This window comes from Chiloscyllium plagiosum, chromosome 14 (genome assembly GCF_004010195.1).
Source record: "Chiloscyllium plagiosum isolate BGI_BamShark_2017 chromosome 14, ASM401019v2, whole genome shotgun sequence".
Lineage (NCBI taxonomy): Eukaryota > Metazoa > Chordata > Chondrichthyes > Orectolobiformes > Hemiscylliidae > Chiloscyllium > Chiloscyllium plagiosum.
The window spans coordinates 56,497,828-56,523,514 of NC_057723.1; the positions used below are offsets into that span (position 1 = coordinate 56,497,828).

Consider the following 25,687-nt stretch of genomic DNA (forward strand, 5'->3'; position numbering starts at 1 on the left):
TTATGACACAAAGAAAACAACTTCACAGTTCACAGTAGCAGAACTGAAAAAAAGCAGTTAACGTACAGATTTTATAGCAAAGAAGAATTTCTCTTCGTTTTGGTTATCTGTGAAGAGAATGTGTTGGGGAGTATATGAATTTTATTTTGCCAGGCATTTGAAATCTTTTAAACTGTTATATGCAGATAGTTTGTTTATTTTCTTTCATGTTAAGTTTTTGATTTATTGTTAAAAGTTAATCCTGGTATGTCTATATTTCAGTGAAAGATCACCATGTAATTTTTTTTTAAAAACTAAATATAATTCATCAGGTTAGATTTCATTCTGAAATCTGACTTATCTGATGGTAATAGCATAAGTCATTTTTTAAACTGGATGTAAAATCCAATTATGTTCACTGCTACTTAAGTAATTTTACCCTGAGATTATTAATTGACCCTATCACATTACACAACACTTTGCTTGTTTTCTGGGCATTTCCAGAATGTGCTGTCTAAAATAAAAACTCTGTCAAAACATTTTGTGAGCTCAGTGTTGAGGTTACTATTTCATCTTTTCAAGTTTTATATGTAGATTTTACCCATGGTTATTGTCAACTCTTTATCACAAATTGCCCACATTCCTTCTTTAATACTTCTTCCTAATTTATGGTTAATGATAGTGGGTCTGTAGATCATTTCCACCTTGGAATTCTTTCCCTACTTTTCCTCATCACCAAACCATTTTACATTCTGGTCTCTTTATCCAAGGACGTCTCTTAAGTTTAAAAATCACAACACTAGGTTATAGTCCAAAAGATTTATTTGGAAGCACTAGCTTTTAGAGCACTGCTCCTTCAGGTGGTTGAAGACTATCTGAAGAAGGAGGCGCTCTGAGAACTAGTGCTTCCAAATAAACTTGCTGGACTATAAACAGGTGTTGTGACTTTTAATTTTGGCCACCCTAGTCCAACATCAGTACCTCAAAGTCATTGTTTCCATCAATACATGATATAGTCTTCGCTGCAAGTATAGCTACATGCAGATATATAATAAATGATGTGGCCAAAATGTATATTATGACTATACCATAATACTTTGGGAGAACTGTAAAAGGTGCTAAGATCAAAGCCGGTGAAAATGGATAATAAGTTGTTTGCTTGTTTTGTTTTTTTTGTAATCAGAAAGACATCAAAAATGAAAAATAACTATTGAAAACGTCAGACACATCTAGCTTTATTTCTTTATCGGAAAAATCCCAAGAAACACAACCAAAAATACTTTAGTTTCTGCTAGATAGTGACAAAAATACACCACAAGGAGTTATAAATTATTCCTTTTTTTTTACATTAGCTGAAAATCAACACAATTGACAATGTAATAATACATATGAAAACATGAGAAAGATGACTCTGCACTTGTGTTAATTACTAATCATTACAATTCTCTACTAAGCTTCAGCTACAAATCTGATAATTCATGTGAAATCTAATGTACAAATCCCCATACTGCATCCCTTAATATCAAGAATTCATATGTACAGCAGTCAATCACTCTATCCTTTTCCAAGTATAAGCATTATTGTAGTATGCAGGAACTACAGAGCACCCAAGTATCTGCAGTTGTAGGAGAACTATAGGTTATCAACTGCTCTTCAGCCAATGGCTAAAGTACATAAGCTTGTCTTATCTGTTTTATTTCTAAAAAAGTGCAGCCACTGAGGGTGACAACATCATATGATTATAACTGTACACGTCAGCCAAACGTGCAAAATTTCATGCACATAAACTGCTCATGCGGGAAATGCTCTACTTAAAAAATGAACAAATGTGCACCAACTTGTCTTCGGGAGAGAGCTCACTGAACACCATGAAGGCTATTTTTGAAATTCAATTAAACAAAGTCATTAAAGACATGTAGCCTATTTAAAAATGTGTTTATAATGTGAAGTGCAGCAACACCAAACATGCCTTTGTACAAAAAAACTTCAGAATCAATTACAAATCAACAAGGACAAGGGACAAAAGAAACAACTATCATATAATCCAAATACTGCTTTGTTTTGGAACTGAAACAACAGTCCATTATTAGCAACCTTAACACCTTTCAATTAGTTTTATGTTTTGAAAAAAACGTCACACCCAGAGAAGTTGTTCAGTGACTGTCACTGCTTGAGGATTTTGAATCATGTTCTGCTGGTTTCTCAGCTGATGCAGCAGGCAGCCATGGAGAAACTGACCGGGAAGTAGTTTGTTTAGCCAGGCTGTAATGACTGATGACTGTGTAGAATCGCCCTCGAGAAGTAGAGTCTTGTGCTGAGTAGTAGGCTTCAAGAGATGCTGGTATACAGCGTTTATGCTATCAGGAAATAAAAAGGGATAACGAATTAGGCTGGAAATAAAATAAATCTATATGGTTGAACGGAATGCTTTTTCCCTATCTATACAATAAAAACAATGGTGATTCAGAATTTGGACATGATATATTGTCCAAAAGTTTCCATTTCGTATTATTGATAGACAACTGTTGGTGCAATGTTTTGCTTTTTTCATCTCTATAACTTTGCTTGTACTCATCTTGTCTATTTGCATATTATGTAATGCTTTACACAAAATGTAATTCAATATTTTACTTAAATTTGCCTTGGACAGCTGTTTCTAAAATAGCAAATGATATTTAACACTAACTATAATAAGAAAGCGCCCTTTCTCCTTTGGCTCAGGATGCTTATTTAGTGAATTGATGAACCACCTAGAACAGGCAAGCCCTAGATTCACTCCATCAGCTAGCTCCCATCACCTAGGACAAAAGTATGGATGCTGCAATTGGCTCCAGTACTCCTAGATTTGGGAAAGGGAAATGAGTCAAAAATTAGTTTCAACTTATCAGCATCACTTTGAAAATTGCAACCAACTTGATTGTGATAACTCCTACAAATGAGTTACTCAATAATGCACACAGTCAATATTCTGAACAAGGAGCAATTCAGTGAGATATGCTAGGATAAAAAGCAAAAGAAATGCAGAGGCTGTAAATTAGAAATAAACACAGAAATTGCTGGGAAAGCTGAGCAGGTCTGGCAGCATCTGTGAAGAGAAAGCAGAGTTAATGTTTCACGTCCGGGATCCCTCCTCAGAACTGATGGTAGCTAGGAAAATGTTGGTTTATATGTAGAAGATAGGGTGGGAGGAGGCCAGGATGTCTGATTCAAATGGAACTACAGTTCAACAAGAGGTCACTATTTTCAGGACAAAACATTGGTGAGGAAAGAATGGGCAAAGAAACATCTAAACAGTTGGATGGCTCTGAAGATTGATGCTATGAAAGATTCCTGTACTGAAAAAAACCAGGGAATTCTCAATCCTGCATTTTCCGCATGATATGAGTGAATGATGGCAGCAAGAACACAGAACAAATTGCAACGTTCCAATCTAAATGGAGACCTTTCTTATGGTTGAGTAATCCCTAAAACAACCTTGCAGCATTTTATTGGTCAAATTTACATGGTTTCACACAAGTGAAATGGCCATAACAAGTGACAGTGGCTTCATTTAGTAGAGTTTATACTAGGTATTACACTGGTACTCAAACATTCTATTATTTAGAGGAATTTGAGTAGATTTGATTTCATCCAAACTCAGCTGCAAGGGTCATTGCAGTTGTATATTAGTTAGCAGTCCTTTTATTTCCATACCATTTTGGGGAGATGGACAAGATTAGTAAGACAGCATTTACCGTACATCCCAATTGTCCTTAAAGTTTGTGGTGAATCACTGATTCTTTTAATGAGTACTATTGAGATTACTGAGTTGGGTATGAGGAAGTTTCCTTCACTTAAGGATAACAGTGACTCACCAGGGATTTTATAATAATCTGACAACTTTGTTGGAGGTTTCCTCTAGTTATAGTCTTCAAATGAGTACATTTATTTAGTCCAAATTCACAACACATGATGAAATTTTAACTTATGACATCAACAGCACAACAATTGAGCAACTACATCTCTAAACTCTGCATATATATGGTATAATGCAGTTTTATTTTTAGTAATTTAATGGGCAAATTATTACATTTTGATGCTATTCAGAGCAAGAAAGACTAGAGATATGAAAATTCACTTAATTATGGTCAAAAAAAACCTGAAATTTCTGCACAAATTGTTCTATTACTCATTTTGCAGTCCAAAAATGGAACTGTGTGCACTTGGGAAAACTGTGTTGCATATTTTTGTTTTCTAATATATTCCCATGGCCACTATGTGTGACAGCATAGCTTCATTCAGTTAAATAACATTGCTGAATTTACAGGCTAGTTTAATCTAGAATGGCATAATTCAATGATGTAAAATGAACAAGAATTAAATGTGATTAAGCATATGAGAAGTGTAGCATATAATTGCTTTGAATCAGCATGAGGTAAACTACTGAATTAAAAAATGTTTGAGCTGATGATCCGGCAGTTAGGCAGCTGTGTTCTATATTCAATTATATAATTATGAATAGAATGTTAAATGTATACATTAATAAAAAAAAATCGGAAAATGTTTGAGTTATATCTTTTTTAAATATAAACATTTTAAAATTATAGTTTTACTGATAAGGAAGTAACTATCAGCTATTGGCTGAGCAATTACACCACACTTTATTCATCAAAGAAGGGATTCTGGGTAATTCAAGATGGAGGTCACGATAACATTCTGGCTGTAAAAGCTGCTCCTTTTTCTTAAGTTACTTATAATGTTGGAGCTGATTTCCTCCAATTCTAAGAGCAGTAATTACCATTTTATAAGCTGTTGCATCGCATTGTTTAGGAACTTTGGGGGGAAAAGAATCAAAACAATGGCATTTTAAAAAGGAGGAAGACTGACAAAGGGCAATGACCAGATGGTCAGTGGTTCAAATAGAGAAAGAAACCTCCACTGCCGTCAGACCCAGCAGTAGCCTGCACAGCTGTTAACATTGCTGTCCATTTTCAAGTGTCTCTGGACATCAGAGTTCATTCTAAGAAAAATAAACTAACAGCAAAATTCACTGACTTTGGAGAAACCACCGCGGTAGAGCTCACAACTGGGGAGCACTTAAGTGGCTAGTTTTAAAATGTAATCTTACTTGTTTTTGTAAATCTACAATTGTGAGTAGAGTGAGTTCTTTTTGAATATGTTTTTATTGAGATCTTTCTACAGGTTCAAAGCTAGCCTGGAGTAGTATTTTTAGAGCAGTAAGACTATGTGCTATTTTCTGGGTCTGTAGATTGTTAAGGAGCAAAGATGGCCTTTAGTAGAGTGATGTACTCTTCCTGTCAGATGTAGGAGATTAGGGAGAGTTGCAATAATACTGATTATGTCTGCAGGAAGTGTGTTTGATTGCGAAACACACTTATCGGATCACATGGTTCAGTTGGAGCAGCAGTTAGAGGTAAAGAGGAATTTACACGAGTGGGGGGTGTGATCAATGGTAGCTGCAGGGAGGGAGATTTACTGCAGATGTAGTCAGGTATCCTTTAGGAAAGGTAGGGGAGGGAGGCAGGTAGTATAGGACTCTCCTGTGGCCATTCCTTTCTCAAACAAGTATGCTGTTCTGGAAAATGTGGGGGTGATGGATTCTCAGGGGAATGTAGCATGGACAGGCAGGTTTCTGGTACTGAGGGAGATAGTGTGGAAAAAGATCAGTCTGAGACTAGTACAGTTGGGGGAAAAAAATTCAAATAGTCAGGGCAGGCAGGAACAAAGCGGAGAATGAGGTAGGACTGATAAATTAAACTGCATTTATTTCAAAGTAAGAGGCTTAACAGGTAAAGCAGATGAACTCAGGGCATGGTTGTGGACTGGGATAGCACAGCAATTAGAGACATGACTCATGGATGGGCAGGATTGGCAGATTAAGATTCCAGGGTTTGGATGCTATAGGAAGTATTGAAAGGGAGGGGGGGGGGGTATTGGCATTTTTTGATTAGGGATAACATCACAGCTGCACTTAGGGAAGACATCTTTAAATGCATAATGATGGATAAATCCCTGGGATCTAATCAGGTATATGTTGGAACTCTGAGGGGCTAGGGAAGAGATTTCTGGGTCCGTTGCTGAGATATTTGTATCATTGCTAGCCATGGATGAGGTGCCGGAAGGCTGGAGGTTGGCTAATGTGGTGCCACTATTTAAGAAAAGTGGTAAACGAACACCAGGGAACTATATGCCTGTGAGTCTGACATCAGTGGCGGGCACGTTGTTGGAGGGAATCCTGAGGGATAGGATTTACATGTATTTGGAAAGGTGAGGACTGATTAAGGATAGTCAACATGGCTGTGTGTGTGTGTGGGAAATAGTGTCTCACTAACTTGATTGAGTTTATTTGAAGAAGTAACAAAAACGGTTGAGGGCAGAGCAGTGGACGTGATCTGTTTGGACTTCAGTACGGTTTGACAAGGTTTCCCATGGTAGACTGGTTAGCAAGGTTAAATCACATGAAATAGAGGGAGAACTAGTTATTTGGATACAGAACTGGCTCGAAGGTAAAGACAGGGTCATGGTGGAGGGTTGCCCTTCAGGTTGGAGGCCTGTGTCCAGTGGTGTGCCACAAGGATTGGTGCTGTGTCCACTGCAAAAGCTGTAACTCATTTATATAAATGAGTTGGATGTGAATATAGGAAGTATGATTAGTAAGTTTGCAGATTGCAGTCCACTACACCTGCAATTTGGGTACAAAGAAGGTTACCTCAGAGTACAACGGGATCTTGATCAGTTGGGTCAATGGGTCGAGGAGTGGCAGATGGAGTTTAATTTAGATAAATGTGAGGTGCTGCATTTTGGAAATGCAAGTTTGGGCAGGACTTCTATACTTAATGTAAGGTCCTGGAGAGTGTTGCTGAACAGAGACCTTGGAGTGCAGGTTCAAAGTTCCTTGAAAGTGGAATCACAGGTGGATAGGAAAGTGAAGATCATGTTTGTTATGCTTGCCTTTATTGGACAGTGCAGTGAGTACAGGAGTTGGGAGGTCATGTGGCAGCTGTACAGGACATTGGTTAGGCCACTATTGGAGGAGAAAGTGAGGACTACAGATGCTGGAGATCAGAGCTGAAAATGTGTTGCTGGAAATGCGCAGCAGGTCAGGCAGCATCCAAGGAACAGGAGAAGACATTCCTGAAGAAGGGCTTATGCCCGAAACATCGATACTCCTGTTCCTTGGATGCTGCCTGACCTGCTGCGCTTTTCCAGCAAGACATTTTCAGCTAGGCCACTATTGGAATAATGTATGCAATTGTGGTCTCCCTACTTTAGGAAGGATGTTGTAAAACTTGAAAAGGTTCAGAAAAGATTTACAAGGATGTTGCCAGGATTGGAGGATTTGAGCTATCGGGAGAGGCAGAATAGATTGAGGTGTTTTCCCTGTAGAGTCAGAGGGTGAAGGTAACCTACTAGAGGTTTATTAAATCATGAGGGGCATGGATAGGGTAAATAGACAAGGTCTTTTGACCAGGGTGGTGGAGTCCAAAACTAGAAGGGAAGGATTTAAAAAGGGACTTACGGGGCAAATGTTGCACGCAGAGGGTGGTGTGTATATGATAGAATTAATTGCCAGTGGAAGTGGTGGAGGCTGGTAACAATTACAGCAATTAAATGGCATCTGGAAGGCTATATGATTAGGAAGGGTTTAGAGGGGTAAGGGTTTAATGCTGGCAAATGGGACTACATTTATTTAGGATGTCTGGTCAGCATAGATGAGTCGGACCAAAAAGGTCTGTTTCCATGTTGTATATTTCTGTGACTCTAGTTTTGTATGGGATACAATAGCCCAGTTTCACACTTGACTCTTCAGGAATGTTTTCTCCTGTTCCTTGGATGCTGCCTGACCTGCTGCGCATTTCCAGCAACACATTTTCAGCTCTGATCTCCAGCATCTGTAGTCCTCACTTTCTCCTCCAATAGTGGTCATATGATCCTATGATCTTCAAAATTTGGAAAGAGCATATTGGCAAACTACTACACAAAATCTAAAGTAACTAGTCAAATATGTGTGCACATGAAATACTATTAAAAAAACAGGAAGAGAAAGAAAAAATTAACCCAGCACATTACACAAAAACTTAATCATTCAACCTACATGGAGTCAATATATTTTTCATTGCTACCTCTTAGACTTGACTATTCAAATGCACTCCTGGACAGTCTCCCAAATTCATAAATTCTACTGCCCCTGAACTTACTGAATAGAAGTCCCTTCACCTATGCTGGCTTCCAGTAAGAATTAACTTTGTTTTAAATTCTCATCTTTGATTTCAAGTCACTCCATAGCCTCGTTGGTTTAGTCCTCTTAACAGTACATATTAAGGAGCTTTTTAAATTGGAAAAACTAGGTAGATCGATGGGATGGTTTACAGTTGGAATTCTAGACTTCGGGGGTCAAGGCAGCTTAAAAGGTGCAGGGACCAATGATGATGTAATTTAAATAATGGATATTCAAGAAGCCAAAAATAGAGGAGCGCACATATCTCGGAGGATTCTAGGGCTGGAGAAGATTCGAGATAGGGAAGGGCCTGGCCAAGGAGGGACCTGAAAGCAAGGATGAGAATTTTAAAATTGGAGCAATGCTTTACAGGGAGCCAGTGTAGGTTATGTTCTGCCAGCTCAGTCTCCAAGTTTTATTTCAACAGCACAAGCAAGAGTGAAAGTGACTGCTGGATGGCAAGAAATACAATTGGATCCCTTGATTTCAGATGTCTCTATGTAGGACTACCATTCCTCAGAGGAACCTCATAGGAAAATGGGCATGATATTACTTTAAATATTCAAGCAGTCTGTTTTCCTATGCAGCAAGACTGGGACAATATTTAGGCTTGCGTTAAGTGGGGAGTATTATGTGTGCCACATACTCAAGAAGGGTAAGACAATCCAAAGCTAAGCAGCCCACATAAGCAGCCCAGTGTACAATTGCAGCAGTGTGTGTAACATACACAAGATGCATTGTAGCGCATAGCCTAATAAAGCCTCCTTCAGCAGGACCTTCTAAATCTACAATCTCTACCACCAAGAAAATCACCTGGAAGTTCCCCTCTAAGCTCCATTCCATTCTCAGCTGGAGCGATATAATGACGTTCTTTCATCTCACGAGGACAAAATCCTGGTACTCCTTTCATGAGGGTGCAGGGACGCATATGGTATTAGGGACGAAGTTGCAGGAATTTGAGACAACAATAATGAATGAAAGGCGATATAATTCCAAGTCACCATGATTTGGAGGGGATCTTGCAGAAGATCTTGTTCCTATGTACCTGCTGTAATTCCCTTTCTAGGTGGTAAAGGTTGTGGGTTTGGAAGGTGCTGTCTAAGCCTTGGTGATTTGATGTATTGTATCTGGTAGATAGGATACACTGTTGCTTGCACATCAATGCTGGAGAGAGTGAATGCACGGGGTGCCAATCAAGTGAGTACTGTTTCCTGATGTCAAAAATATAGAATATTTAGCTGCACTAGTCCAGGACACTCAATGCATTGGTATGGTCGGTGTAAAGGGAAATAAAGGTACTATGTTGGCATAGGGGTTTGAGAAAGTCAGTGGATGGACAGAGGACGTGGGGATAGGCAGAGGTTGGCATGTATTTGGGATGAAGTGTGTTGAGGTTGAGGGGTGTAAGGGATGACGGCTGGAGGAATGTTTTGTTTTTTTTTGGAGAGGTAAGATGCCCTTTTGGATCTGATCCTGGGAACCTTTGGTGGAGATACTGTATATTTTCAGATTATGTAAAGGCATGCTTGTGGACTCAAAAAGCTGGCTCCCAAGAGTCACGTGAGGTCTTTCTGATTAATTTCATTCAGAAAGACAGAGCAGCAGAGGTGTTACCTCAACAGCAATCACAAAGCAAAATGTTTAGAATTTGAGTACCTTTTGGACAACACAATGAGTTCTTAATTCAAAAACTTCTGACAGAGTAGAAGACTGAAAGAACCCAGACACAGAATTCTAGCAAATTTGGCATTGCTTGGTAAGACAATGATCTATCAAAATTTAACCAAGTAGCCAAACTGCATTTCATCAGTATTACACGGAGATACATCATTCTGCAGGAAGGTCTGATAGACAACATCTCCAGTGAAAAGAATGCTCATCTTAAGGAGAAAGGCCATCAAAAGTCAATATAGCTTTGTTGAAATAGTCCAGGCATTCTGAAAGTACCATAGTCACAGAACTAATCAGCAATAAGAAATCTTCTCTATTCCTCCCTCTCAAAGTCTGCTCTACTACTGAGTCCATCTGTTCTATGCAACTACAGAAGCCATTACGTCTATTGAATTCTGTCTTCAAATTTTTAACTCGCTCCTCAGGAAGAGAATCTACTCACCAGTAACAGGCCACGATGATAATGGACTGAACTAACTTTCAATTTTATAAGTGTCCTTTACTCGTATCTATTCTAATCTTTACATCTGTGTGATAACTAATAACTGTACAAGTTTTTTTACTTACTTCCAACAACAGTTGTAAAATAAACAAAACTTTGATCTTGTTTCAAACTAAAGCTTTGCTGCTGATTCTTTTTAAAAATTGCAACATTCGAAAACTAAAATAGGTTAAATGAGCTATATAATATTCACTGTGGACATATCTGATTGCCATTATGCTATTTTCAAGACATTAAAACCTCTTTATAAACAAAGTCAAATTTGTCTATGATTGCATTTACTTCACTGAAAATGCATTTTGTCAAGAAAAATATACAAATGAAATTAACACTCATACATGGAATCTCACTCTATATTTCCTTTCTAATTTTCACTGGTGGGCAAAACCTAATGATACAAGCTGCTCTAATAAAATTCACATTAATATGCCTATGTAATGTCACATTTGAGTCAGTAAATAATGTAATCACAATTATGACAAATGACTAGCTATTGAATTTATTGTTATTAGCAAAGCAGTTATTAGATCAAAATTAGACTAGTTAGGTATTACACAAATTCAGTACATTCATAGAAGATGTATTTTTTTTTCCTCATTCCTTACCTTATACACAAATCCATCTGGGCAACTGTGATCATAGGTGAAGGCTTTGTATACCACAAGGAACACAATACAAGCAAGAAATGCAAGTGCAAGAAAAATGAGAATAGTGACCTGTAACACAAAATATAAAACCCAAAAGATCAATTTTGAGTTTCTTCTTATGTATGCTATGTTCATAAATATCAAATAATTTTGTTCAATGTTTTAACAGTTTTTCTGACGCATATACATCCATTTTGTAAATTGTCCAATGCAAAGATCTCCCAAGCGCCAAATAACCATTCAACAGTAATTACTAACATTTATCACCACAATTCAAACATATCCAATAACAGACTGCCTTTTCATATTTTACAATATTTGAGATTTTAACTGGCAAACCAGACTCGGTTTACTCCTATCTATATCAGTAAGCAGCATTATGCTGTGGAACAACTTTTTATAGAATGATTTTTTCTAGAAAATAATTTTTGCTGTAGGGTATGTAAAAGATTTGTGTGTTTAAAAATATTACGTAAGTGTTAACAAGTCAACAGCTGTCTTTTCTTTTTTTAATTCATTCACTCGATGTGGACATCACCATCTACACCTTCATTTAGTGCCGATCCCTAATTGCCCAGAGGGCAGTTGAGAGTCAACCACAGGTGGCAGTTTCCTTCCCTAAAGGACAGTAGTGAACCAAGTGGCTTTTTCCTGACAAGTGATAATGGCTCTCTTGACTCAGACCTCCAGGATCTGCGGTCTTCACTTTCTCCTATGTGATAATGGCTGCATGGTTATCATTAGACTCTTAATTCTAGATTTTGATTGAATTCAAATTCCACCATATACCATGGTGGGATTCAAACTCAGGTTCCCAGAACCTGGGTCTCTGGATTAATTGTCTTGTGATATTGCCCTACACCATTGCCTCCCCTAAATGTTATCTGTTTTATTGTTTAGCTTAAGAAATTTTGTTTATGTTTAGTCACAAAGTATCATCTAATTTTAGAATTTAATGTAAGAATAAAGTTGACATCAATACTTGAGCAGATTCCACCAGTTAATCAAACAGCTCAATGCCATAATTAGGTGTGGTGTAGACAAGCAGGAGACTGAAAGAGCACAGCAAGCCAGGAGGTGAGAAGTCAACCCTTCTACAAGACTGGACGTAGGGGTATGGGGAACTGCAGATAAATGAGGTAGGGGTCGGGAAGAAGATTTTGAGCAGGTAGAGGGGCGGAATGATGAGGTAGTGATAGGTGAACACAGATGGTGCATACAACCTAGTTGGTCGATGGGAGGGATGAATCAGGTTGGTAGCTGGAAGGAAGGAGGCGGGTCTGAAAAGGGAGTTGGGGAATGGGTGGGAAGATTATTTGAAATTGGAGAACTTAATGTTGAGTCCTCCAGACTGTAGGCTCCCCAGGCAACGATAAGGTGTTATTCCTCCAAAATCCAGTCTGATTCACCATGGTGATGGAGGAGGCTGATATAGACATTTCGGAGTGGGAGTAGGAAGGAAATTTGAGCTGGGCAGTCACCGGGAGGTCAGGCTGGCCCTTATGGCTGAGAAGCTCAGCGAAACGTTCCTTAAGTTTACGTTTCGTCTCACCGATGTAGAGAAGACCACATCAGGAGAGGCGGATGCAGTAAATTAGGTTGGAGGAGAAACAGGTGAACCTCTGTTTCACCTGGAAGGACTGTTTGGGCCCTGGATGTAGATGAGGGAGATGGTGTATTGGTAGGTTTTGCAATTTTTACGGTTGCAGCAGAAGGTACGGGTGGGTTGGGGATTTGGAAGGGACAGTAGTGTGAACCAAAGATTGATGAAGAAAATGGTCTTCAAGGAAGACAGAGAGGCGTGGGGTGGTGCGGAGATCTGGAGCACAAGTTTCCAGTGCTTTGCCAAGATGTTATCAGAGCCCATAGTCTTTGCAGTATCCGGTACCTTGAGCTGTTCCTGACATCACGTAGACCAGCATCTGTGATGCTAGGGACCTCAGCAGGAAGCCGATATAGATCATTTACTCACCACTTCAGATTGAAGGTGGATGGAAATACTTAGGCCTGGTTTTTTGCACTGATGTGTGAAATCCTCAATCATCGGCAATGGGAATGTTTATAAATCCTCCTCCTTCAGTTAATTGTTTAATTGGCAGCCGCTATTTACAACTGGATATGATAAGATCAAAGCTATGTCGTCTTATCAGTTGGTTGCTTTAATCACATGTTGCTAGCCTTGTTTGGCATGCATGCCTAGTGTTGCTCTTGTCTTGCTTGCCTTTGACTCATCTTGAATCAGGGGACTTGGCAATTAGCTTAATGGTAAGGATAGGAGAACATGTTCTGAATTCAGAGGAAAGAGTCATCTTTATGATGGGGAAAGAAGAAAATTAAACAGAAGGTAACAGAAAACAAGCTATGACACTCACAGCACAATGTGTAACATTATCACTTATTTTCATCGAATCCCTACGATGTGGAATCAGGCCATTCAGCCCAACATGTTCACACCAACCCTCCGAAGTGTAACCCACCCAGACCCATTCCCCTTCCCTATTACTCTACATTTACCCCTAACTAATGCACCTAACCTATACATTCCTGAACACTATGGGCAATTAACATGGTCAATTCACCTAACCTGCACATCTTTGGATTGTGAGAAGAAACCAGAGCACCTGGAGGACACCCACAGGGAGAATGTGTAAACTCTACACAGACAGTCACCAAAGGCTGGGATTGAACCCGGATCCCTGGCGCTGTGAGGCAGCAGTGCTTCCAACTGAGCCACTGTGCCACCCTTATAGATCATGAAGGATCCTGTTGTTGTGGTCCACATCAGGACAAACAACATAGGCAAGACTAGAAAAGAGGATTTATTTAGGGATTATCAGGAACTAAAGGGTTATAATCTTTGGATTATTGCCCGAGCCACATGCAAATTAGCATAGGGACACGAGAATAAGGGAAGTAAACACATGGCTTCAAGAGTGGTGCGGGAAAGAGGGGTTCCTTTTCAGGGAGCACGGATGTCAGTATTAAAACAGGGGGACCTGTAGCATTGGTACAGTCTTCACCTGAACTGAGCTGGGACCAATGTTTGAGCGAAAAGGGTAAATAGGGTGGTCAACAGGACTTTAAACTAGCATGTGCGGGGAAGGGATGGGTAAAACTCCAAGTAGTATAATGGTCAATGGAAAACAAAGCAAGAGGTTAACATCAGTGGGGGTGGATTCAACTGCATGGAAAAATATTTTAAAAAAGAAAGGAAAGAAGAACTCAGGAGAGATTATTAAAGTTGCCAGAACATCAAATAGTACAGAGTGTTTGGAAAGAGTTAGAAATTAAACTTCAAGCACACTGGATAAATGAATGACAATGAGAAGAGGGACAGTTAATATAAGCCTGAAGGTATTGTATCTAAATGCATGCAGTATAAGAAATAAGGTAAGTGAGCTTGTGGCGCAGATCGAAATTGGCAGGTATGACGTGGTGGACACCAAGGTAATGTAGCTGCAAGGGGATCAGGACTGAAATTGAAATATCCAAGGATATACATCCTATCAAAAAGACAGGTGGGCAGAGGGGGTGGAGTTGCCTAAGTAGTAAGAAATGAAATTAAATCAATAGTAAGAAATGAAGTAGGTTTGGATGGTGTAGAATCTGTGTGGGTAGAGTTGAGAAACCACAAAAGTAAAACAAAACGTAGTGGGAGTTATGCACAGGCCTCCAAATAGTAGTTAAGAGTTAAGCACAGCATACATCAGAAGATAAAAAAGGTGTTTAAGAAAGGCAAGGTTACAGTGATCATGGGGTATTTCAATATGTAGGTGGACTGGGAAAATCAGGTTGGTAGTGGATCACAAGAGAAAGAATTTGTGAAATGTCGATGAGACAAGATTTTTGGAGTAGCTTGTAGTGGAGCTCGCAAGGAAATAGGCAATTCTGCATTTAGGGTTGTGCAATGAGGCAGACTTGTAAGGGAGCTTAAGATAAAGGTACTTTCGGAGGCAGTGAGCATTAGTATTAAATACTCTGTAATTTGAGGAGAAGAAGCTGGAATCAGATGTAATAGTTTTACAGTTGAATAAAGCCGATTACAGGAGCATGAGGGAGGAGCTGACCAGAATTGACTGGGAGAGGGCTCCTACCAGGAAAAACAGTGGAACAGCAATGGCAGGGATTTCTGTAAGTAATTCAAGAGACACAGCAAAAATTCATCCCGAAGAAAAAGCAACATACTAAAGGGAGGATGAGGCAACCATGGCTGACAAGGAAAGTCAAGGACAGCATAAAAGCAGAAGAGAAAGCATATAATGTGGCGAAGGATAGTGGGAAGCCAGAGGATTGGGATGCCTACAAAAACCAACAGAGGACAACGGAAAAAGTAAGGAGAGAGAAGATTAAAAATTAGGTTAAGCTGGCCAGTAATAGAAAAGAAGATTGCAAGAGTTCCTTTATATATGTATAAAGGGCAAAAGAGAGGCAAAAGTGGACATTGGACCACTGGAAAATGATGCTGGAGAAGTAATAGCGGGGAACAAAGAAATGCAGAGGAACTGAATAAGTACTTTGTGTCAGTCTTCACGGTGGAAGACATGAGGAATATCCCAAAAATTCAAAAGAGTTGGGGGGAAGGGGGGAGTGGGGGTGACCATCATCAAGGTGAAAATGCTAGAGAAACTGAAAGGTGTGAAAGTGGATAAATCACCTGAACCAGATGGACTACACCCAGAGTTGTGAAGGAGATCGCTGAAGAGATAGTGGAGGCGTTAGTGGTGATCTTTCAAGTATCACTGGAGTCAGGAAGGGTCCCAGAAGACTGGGAAATCACTATTGTAATGCCCCTGTTTCATAAGAGAGTAAGGCAAAAGACTGGAAATTAGTCTGATCTGGGTCATTGGTAAGCATTTGGAGTCCATTCTGAAGGATGAGATTTCTGAATACTTGGAAGTGCATGGTAAAATAGGGCAAAGTCAGTATAGTTTCATCAGGGGAGGTCATGCCTGACAAATCTGTAAGAAGTCTTTGAGGAGGTAACAAGCAGGTTAGACCAATGGATGTTACCTAGCTGTACTTGCAGAAGGCCTTTGACAAGGTGCCACACAGGAGGCTGCTATGTAAGATAAGGGATCATGGCATTAGAGGCAAGGTACTAGCATGGATAGAAGATTGGCTATCTGGCAGAAAGCAAAGAGTGGGGATAAAAGGGTCTATCTCAGGATGTCAATCAATCAGTGACAAGTGGTGTTCCACAAGGTTCAGTGTTGGGACCACAACTTTTCACTTTATAGATTAAATATCTAGATGAAGGAACTGAGAGCATTCTAGCTGTGTTTGCAGATAATATAAAGATAGGTACAGGGACAGGTAGTGTTGAGGAGACTGGGAGACTGCAGAAGGATTTAGAAAAGTTAGGAGAGTGGGCAAAGAAGTGGCAGATGGAATACAACATGGGAAAGTGTGAGGTCATGCACTTTGGCAGGAAGAATAGAGACATGGACTGTTTTCTAAATGGGGAGAATATTCAGAAATCTGAAGCACAAAGGGACTTGGGAGTTCTAGTCCAAGATTCTCTCAAGGTAAACTTGTAGGTTGATACGGTACTTAGAACGCAAATACAATGTTGTCTTTCACTTCGAGAGGACGAGAATATAAAAGCAGGGATGTATTTCTGAGGCTTTATAAGACTCTGGTCAGACTACATTGAGCAATCTTAGGCCCCATACCTCAGGAAGGATGTACTGGTCTAGAGCAGGTCCAGAGGAGGTTCATGAGGATAGTCCCAGAATGAAAGGCTTTACATATGAGATCATTTGAGGACTTTCATTCGATGGAGTTTAGAAGATTAATGGGGGATCGAACTGAAACTTACAGAATACTGAACAGCCTGATCAGAGTGGACATTGGGAAGATGTTTCCATTGGTAAGAGAGTCAAGGATCCAAGGATATATCCTTAGAGTAAAGGGAAGGCCCTTTAGAACAAAAATAAGGAGAAACTTCTTCAGCCAGAGAGTGGTGAATATATAGAATTAATTGCTACAGAGCACCGAGGCCTGTTCACTTGAGTATATTTAAGACAAAGATAGATAGGTTCTTGATTGTCAAGGGGATCAAGGGTTACAAGGAAAATAGGTTTGAGAAAGCCATGATTAAATGGTGGAGCAGATGTGATGGGCCAAATGGCCTATTTCTGCTCCTGTGTCTATGGTCTTAGGCAGCTCATTTCCAATGTTCTGCTGTCAATCAATGCATTCCAATGACAATATTGCATTAAATGTTTCCATTGGTGTTCTTATAATTAAGTGAGTTAGATGATAAAGTCATGTTGAGTTGAAATTTAATGCTGTTAAATCAATATCATAAATTAGCAAGGAAGTTTTAAAACGTTCTACACAATGCCAGCAAAATTTAAAATGACATGCTATTTTGTAAATTCCCTGTAATATGAGATGGGAAACCAGGTGCTACAGACTTGGGGGTTTATCCAGTTTCTCAAACACCATTGCAGAATTCAAAATTAATAAAGAATAATCAAGTAAGTTTTAAAAGATATGAATAGCTATCAAAAATCTCCATTTGTTAAATACTGGTGTTGAGGTAATCATTGTGGGTTAATCAGAAGTCACAATGCTGTGCAGGAGACCAAACAAAGTAATTGACTTGAGTGGAACAAGTAATTGAAATGGAGTTAAATCTGATTCAGCAATACCATAGGAGGCTTTATTATCAACAAATAAAAATTCTAGCGAAATCTCAAGCTAGATTGATCCAAATCCTTGTAGGGCCATTCAGTTAGCTTTATAATGTTTTAAAATATTCTTCTTTGAATTTTCTGTACAGTTGTAGTAAAATAAAGAGATGTTTGATAACACTGTTTAAAAAGAATTAAATGTTGGGGTGCATTTTCAGCAGCTGCAATCCTAGCAAACGTTCTACATAGCTGAAGCATGTTACTAATTCAGGTACATAACCCCCAACATTTTCTGCCCATTCATGAAGAAAAATTAGTGGTGGGAGTTACTGAATTCCTGATAATCCTCCTCAATTTCTAAAGCTCTTGGAATACAAGTACACTCTGTGAAATGCCACATTAACTGTTATTGCAGGTATTTTTATGCATTAGGAATTCATCTCCAACCTGTAGCTATTACAAATACATCATAAAGAAGCTAAGATATCAATTTCATATATAGATTTTACAAGAATAGTTAATAGATGTGTGAATAATATTACCAAACATTCATTTTTGTAAAATAATATGTCAGTTGTTGTAATGTTACCAACTTTACTCAAATTAGAATGGTTCACTCACTCTTGCTTATCCAAATTTATCATCAAAGAAAATACATTTCCCAAAAGACCTCAACACTATTATATTGTCAAAATGGAGATTCAGAAAATGAAAGAACTAATCAGAAAGAAGGTGCACAAAAATGTTTTTGCTAAAGAGCATATTGATATGAAATGGAAATATATTCTGAATATCTCCTTGCGAGAAGACTATAGTTAACAACTCTGCATGATCATGCAAAATAAGCTGTGTAACTTTAGCTGCATTAATACCATACTTGTTTAATTCACACACCAAATGATTGGTGTCTTTAGATTAGATCATAAGAGTGCTACATCTGACAATCTCTGATCCATGAACACGTAAAGACACTAGCTGTGCAGGTCTATAGCATGAATAGACGTTGACAAATAAGCTCTTTATAATACTTAAGTAAGTTCCTGTCACATTATCAATATGATACATAAAGCTAATTAAATTACAATTAATTTTGCATACATTTCAGAAAAATCACATGGAACAGCCCACAGTTTTACCCTCCTGTGGACTAGACTATTCCTACATATAGGCTTGGATATTTTGTGTTCCTATGAGGAGTGTTTTCTGAAGAGGTCATATGGAATAGGTCTGCTGCCCAGCCTTTCACCTTCCCTCCCAACCCAAGCTCACCATCATAATTCAAACTAAATAATTACTTAAAAATCTAAGGATCTTAAAGAAATTGGGAGGACTAGCACTAAGCTTGAGAGTGTGGTGCTGGAAATGCACAACAGGTCAGGCAGCATCCCAAGAGCAGGAAAATCGATGTTTCAGACAAAAGCCCTTCATCAGGAATGAGAGTCGTTCCTGATGAAGGGCTTTTGCCCAAAACATCAATTTTCCTGCTCCTCGGATGCTGTCTGACCTGCTGAGCTTGTCCATCACCACACTCTCGACTCTAATCTGCAGCATCTGTAGTCCTCACTTTCGCCTCACTAGCACCAAGTGCTACGCATTTGTTCATATCTTCCCCTTCTCAAAAACAATGGAAACAAAATTAATTTTCCACAAATTGCATATATGTGTTGGAAATAGAAAAAGCAAGAGTATTCTGTTACCTGACACTAGTTTGACTTTAATGGGAGATAGACAGACAAATTGTTTATTAATAGAGCTACATATAAAAGAGACAACATTCTGTAAGAACGCTGCTCAAATGTGTGTAGAATATTTCATGTCTACCAGACGTGCCAGAGCACTTTAAGGCTAATCAAGTACTTTGAAGAAGTATAATCATTTTTACAAAGCACCAATCACAAACTCCAACAAACATTAATAATATAATGATGATATAATTTTTTGGAATATTGTGAGGAATAAGTATTTATCAGGACATTATGGATAAGTTGCAGATGCTCTTCAGGATTGTTCCGTGTGATTGTTTAGGTGAGAACTGTACAACCATTTCATATGAAGGACCACATTTCAATTTTTCTCACTATTACTAAATTTCACATAGGTAGGGCATTCTACAACAGTAAGCATGAATTTCAGGAAAAAAGCAATATCAATAGATTTCCATATATTAAAGATAAAGAGATATTGCAATTGTATGGGAAAATAGCACTGGAGGCAGAAGGTTAGCCATGATTTAGTTGAATGTTGAAGCAAACCAAAGGGTCCAAATGCTCCTATTTCCTTAACCAATTATTATTCTATCTCTCAGGAGGATACGCATGACAACATGTTCATTCTGTCAAAATAAGGCTAATGAAAGGGATCAAAGAAACACTGACTGGCAATCTTTCTTGAAAAAAGAGGTTGCAGCCACCATAAAAACAGAGAAGCAACCTGGTAAAGCTTTCCCCCAGATCGCTTCCTCAGGCCTGAAGATCCTGCTATGAAATCAGAGAATTTGAAGCGTTCTCCCAAGGTTAGGATAAAGTTGACAACCTTCCAACCATGGAGGTTTGAATGGAGTTTACAAGAGGACGGTGCTTCTTCCTACCTGGAAACAATACACAAAGTGGACTTAGGACTTTGGGAGGACAGGAAACATGAGTGACATGACACTTGCGGATGACAAGTCCCATAAGCGGTCTTGCCTATCACTCTCCTGCTCAGCATGTCTCAAGTCAGCACAGCTTTAAGCTCTTCTTTCCATACAAGAGCTTCTCATCCTCAATGCAGACAAAATTCATACTCCACCTGAGCCTATTGCCCACTTGCACCCATGTCTCAGTCACTAATCACAAGTGGCATCCTTATCCCTTCTCTTGACAAATCTTTCCAAGCATTCGCACCTCTCTGTTTTCTTTTTTGTCAGAGAGAGAGTTCACAATTTGGCAAGCGGGAGAGATTTTAGTGGGCAGAGATGGCATTGGAGGTGTTCTCCAGCGATGTGTTGACAACTGTTATCTGAAATGGCTAACAAACATCAGCAAACAAAAATATTGTTCCTGGGAGGGGATAACCAGAGTTTCTAGAGTTGTTAGGGTAGTGTGTGAAAATGTTTTAATTGGTGTAATGTGAAGTTACTCTTAAGTAGAGCCTGATATCTCACAAGAGACAATTATGCATCTCAGATGCAAAGTAAGTAGCTTGTTAAGTATTATAGAATAAACCTATTAATTGTTCAAGTTTGGGCTACAATTCTGCTTAGAATATTATCTGGGCATTCTTCACACACAGACCAATATCAGAAAGAAGGATTGATAACAGCAAATTGACCCAAGATATCCTAGATCATATCAAACATGATAAAGCAACAGCAATGAGAACTTTGTCAAATACAAGATTGCTGACAGTGGTGAACACCGCTGTGTCCCACTGTAATTTGAAGGAGTGGTGCAAAGTTCAACCAGACAATGCTGGCAAGAAGAAGTATTCTACAACACACACAACTATTTGAGGAGAAGCAACAAGGAAAACATTCTATCAGAAAATTGAGTGTATCTAAATATTCAGCAGTGTGAATGCATACCTAAGATTCTGTGAAAAATGCTGCTGGAGTCATAACAGCTGTAAACATGTTTGTAAAAACTTAAACCAACTAGCAAGAGTGAAAACTCTGGGGAAGGCCAAGCAGAACCTCATTGGGGGTAAAATCTGACTGATTCTTGATTTCAGTTCTGTCCTTTAGTGGAAAAGTGAAAAAGTCTATATTTAAAAGGAAAATTCTAGGCTAGAAGCTTAAACAATGCTTAAAGAGATATCGAAATAAAGGAGCATTGTAACAACTGGTTTTGAAAAAAATCAGGAAAAGCTGCTAAAAATGGTCACGAATTAGTAAATTGGGGAAAGAGTAATATAAATCAATTAATATGCATGGTAAAAATTGAAAGCTTGAAGAGTTTATGAAAACAAAAAATTCTGAGAAGCAAAAATCATTTTTGTTGTTCAACTGAAATTATTGCTACATCACACGAGGTCAGCGTGATGCCATCTTTTTCAGTGTAAACAGCATAATCCTCAGAAAAGCAGCAGAGAAGGCATGAATCCACCACACAGTGTTAACGAGGACATGAAAATAAGAAAAAAAGGGAAAACGCTATGAAAAGACAGGCCTTATTCCATCTTGTACAAGTTAAACTAGAGTAATCCCTCAATTTAAAGCCTTTTAAGGATCTTCAAATGTTCAAAAACAACTTAAGGCAAAACAGAACTATAACTCTGAAGCATTTAGGAACTTTAGTCTTTAACAGAAATTAAGGAACATTTCAGAAATGGCAAATCAGAAGATAAAACTTTAATTTCATAAACACAATAAAGCACATAAAAATAAAGCTTTATTATCAATGAAACATAATTATCCAGTAATTAAAAAGGATTTGTTTAAGAAGATTCCATGCTGAATATAACTGAAGTGATTAAACAATTTAAAACCACGAACAGTAAAATCAGTTAAATGGGTAAACAAAACCTGCAACAGTTTACAAGTAAATTATTTAAATAAGAGGAACAAACAACAGTAGGTAAATATCGTGAAATTACTGAAAGATATTAGATCTAGCAGATTAAAAATCACAAGTTTTTCAAATAGTAAATTGTTCCATATGTGGGGAAAATAATTTGTTACATATACTTAAATATGTTTCTTTACTCTGTAGGTCTGGCTGAAGTTCAAGTTTTAAAATAGCAAAATGTAAAAAGAAAAGGCAGACATCTTTAATAAAAATAGCATTTGACAAGAACTTTACATCAGAAAAATTCAGCTTCCTGGGAAGCAGGTGATAATTTTATTTTAGGGCGGCACGGTGGCTCATTGGTTAGCACTACTGCCTCACAGCACCAGGGACCCGGTTTGATTCCTGCCTCGGGCGACTGTCTGCGTGGCATTTGCATATTCTCCCTGTGTCTGCGTGGGTTTCCTCCCACGAATCCAAAGATGTGCAGGTCAGGTGAATTGGTCATGCCAGATTGCCCATAGTGTTAGATGCATTAGTCAGGGGTAAATATAGGGTCGGGGAATGGGTCTGGATGGGTTACTCTTCGGAGGGTCGGTGTGGACTTGTTGGACCAAAAGGCCTGTTTCCACACTGTAGGGAATCTAATCTTTAGTCATTGGTAAAATTTTGTGATTATGCATATTTACCACAACTACTTGAAAAAAAAATTCACATTAATCCCTTTCAGATATGCTACAAACTCATCTGTACCAACCTTCTAATGCGATATGCCACAGGATGGATCAGCTGAACATCCCATTCAATTCTTTGATATTCGAAATCATGTTCCAACTGTGGAGTTTTTAAAAATCACATAAACAGAAGCACTGTTCTGCTTTATCATGCCACTGCATGAATGGGACTTTTCCAAAGAATATTGAAGAGTCAAGCTCAACTGTTCAACCACAGAACTAATAATGCTAATGTATACCAAAAGGTAATCATTTTACAGCAAGCGCCTTTGGAAGAAAAGCCCAATACCAAGAATTGTCTTCATTAGAACACATCATTTTTGTAATGAAATGCCATCTTTCGATGATCCAAATCACTGTTTCTTCAATGTAATTAGTGACCTGTCTGAAGTAGCTATGACAAGAATGACTGTTATATACAACCTAACTAATTTTAAACTTGACAATGAGGGCGGAATTGGGGATAGGGGAAGTTCAGAAAAAAATCTCGTCAACCTTTGACCACTCATGACCACTTTTCCCACTGGGAGCGCAGTCCTGCCAAAGAGTGTCCAGATGTGAGCAGCAACCTGCAATGTCTCCTAAGACATTAGAGTATGAGAGCTGAACCTGTCTGGGATCTCTGTTTTTGGTTTAAGATCTTCTTCCAACTGCATTTCAGTATTAATCCTATCTTCCCTAGGGAGGGACGTGTTGCTCAAGAGAGAAAAATTGGTGTTGCTCCTGCGACTGCTGCAGCTGTTGGCAGTGCTAATGATGTATATTCATATGCCTGTGTAGAGATGAAAGTTAGAATTGCATAAACTGCTCCCATGCCATGTTGAAGGTTGGCAGAAGGGAATTGCAACTGAAGGTGAATACAGTGCTAGGCAGGATGTGCTTTGAACAGCAGCTACTGACTTGGTCATGACTTGAGTTCTTCAGTATAATTTCACAACTTGTTAGTTTCACAGAAGAAGCTCTTCCTAATGTACAATCACATTAAGGACCCTAGAAATCTGTTAAGGTTGAGGAACATGTTTTCTGGCCTGGAAATCTAGGATTATGGGTTAACAAACCCCATAATTGGCTGCTAAACAATTTCAACCACTTTTTTAACTGACAAATCCAAGGAGATTCCCTTCAAGCATTCAGACTCATCCTAGGAAAAGCCAGAGGAGAGCAGGATCATGCCAGATCCTGATATATAATCAATTTCTAGGATTTTCCCACCCCATTGGGTAAATATCTCAAGCTCCCATATTCAGAAAAGGCCATTTGAGCTCCGCTTACATTTTTTTCCAAAAGGTCCAGACAATTAAAATGCAACTAAATTGCTCGCCAGGGATAGCTAAATACTGTGAAAATAACTTTCCTTTATTTCTTATTTTTTAATCTCTAAATTTTAAGTAATTTATTGAAATTATTTTTCATACTTATTATGATTATTTCTTAATAGTTACAAGCTTCTCATTGATCAAAATTGGCAGATTGCCAATTGATACTATAATCTACACCATATTTGGTTTCTTCCCAGAAGCACAGGGTAATGTTGAAACTTGATTTCCCACAGGACTTTGGTTATTCCTGAACTGAACTGCATGATGGAATTGAACTGTCAAAACAAATCAATATAATTGTCCATATAATTGTCCATTCAACAGCTCATGTTGCTTTATGCAAATTCTGTGCTGTGGTTACAAAATAAAATTTAAAACGCACTAAAATCTAACCAGGTCATAAAAATTCCCTCTACCCAGTCAAAAAGTAAACTCCCAAATCTCAGTGATGTGATCAAAAAACAGAAAGGCAGAGCCACCAATACCTGGAAGGGAACATCAGTGGGGCTTCTTTTAACAGTGTCTCTGAAAGTTACAGCAATGTCAGACAGCTCTCAAGCAGAACAATTGGATTGATTCTATCATGAAGTTTCGCTTCTCGGCCTTTTGGCTCGGAATATGTGTAGTTCCTGAGGACCAGAGGAAGAGATTCTGCTCGAGTGCTGTCAGTTCGAGGCAGCAGACGTGTGCTGGCGGGGGAAAAACCACGGGGATCGTGTTGCGAGTCGTCGGAGCTGCTGGAGAACATCGCTGGGTGATTGGACGTTGGAGGATCGTTTGGTTGTGCTGACCCACACTTGGTGGATCTTTATGCTGGCTTCAGCCTAACGCCAATTCAGGTACCAGCCAACCTCAGAGCTATGGCCTCAGTAGCCGCTCGCAGCCCTGGCCAGGGCATTCGCAACACAGTCAGGGTGACTGTGAAGAAGGTGGAGGAGCACACACCAGTCGATCGGACGGTGTTCGTGAAGAAGATTTTGCTGGAGTGCTGCAGGTTTGAAGCAGCGAAGAGCGAGGCCATGTTCTTCGGGAACTGGGCCGACCAATCCTCGATCCCCTTCACCGTCAGGACCGACCACTTGAAGGTGCTGAGTATTTGGTTTGGAGGGGCTGGAGCGTACCAGCAAAGAGAGGCAGAAACTGGGCAGATGGAAGCTACGGTCACTCTCCATCGCGGGAAAAAACCTGGTCATCAGGTGTGAGGCACTGTCATTGCTGTTATACGTGGCCTATTCCCAGAACCTGTGCCGCTGCAGTCACCGGGCCATCTTCCAGTTTATATGGAGGTCAAAGATGGACCGGGTCCGAAGGGACTCGCTGTACAAAAATCTGGGTAACGGGGGAAAAAATACACCCAATGCCACCCTCAACCTGATGGCCACCTTTGTGTGTGGCTGCATCAAGCTGTGCGTGGATCCCCGGTACGCAAACACCAAGTGTCACTACGTACTGAGGTTCTACCTGTCCCCGGTGTTGCGAAGGATGGGCCTGGCCT

General features: G+C 39.2%; 1 protein-coding gene across 2 annotated transcripts in view; it reads right to left on the reverse strand.

The window, feature by feature from the left end:
- Window positions 1-1,198: 1,198 nt before the first annotated feature.
- The window catches only part of nsg2 (neuronal vesicle trafficking associated 2), an 86,323-nt gene continuing 61,834 nt past the window's right edge, over window positions 1,199-25,687 (reverse strand). For both annotated transcript variants that reach the window (XM_043703840.1, XM_043703839.1), the window contains exons 4-5: window positions 10,976-11,086; window positions 1,199-2,336 (exon numbers count right to left, since the gene is read on the reverse strand). In XM_043703840.1, the coding sequence (XP_043559775.1) occupies window positions 2,133-2,336; window positions 10,976-11,086 (315 nt within the window). In that variant the 3' untranslated portion in view covers window positions 1,199-2,132. The remainder of the gene's footprint in view (window positions 2,337-10,975; window positions 11,087-25,687) is intronic.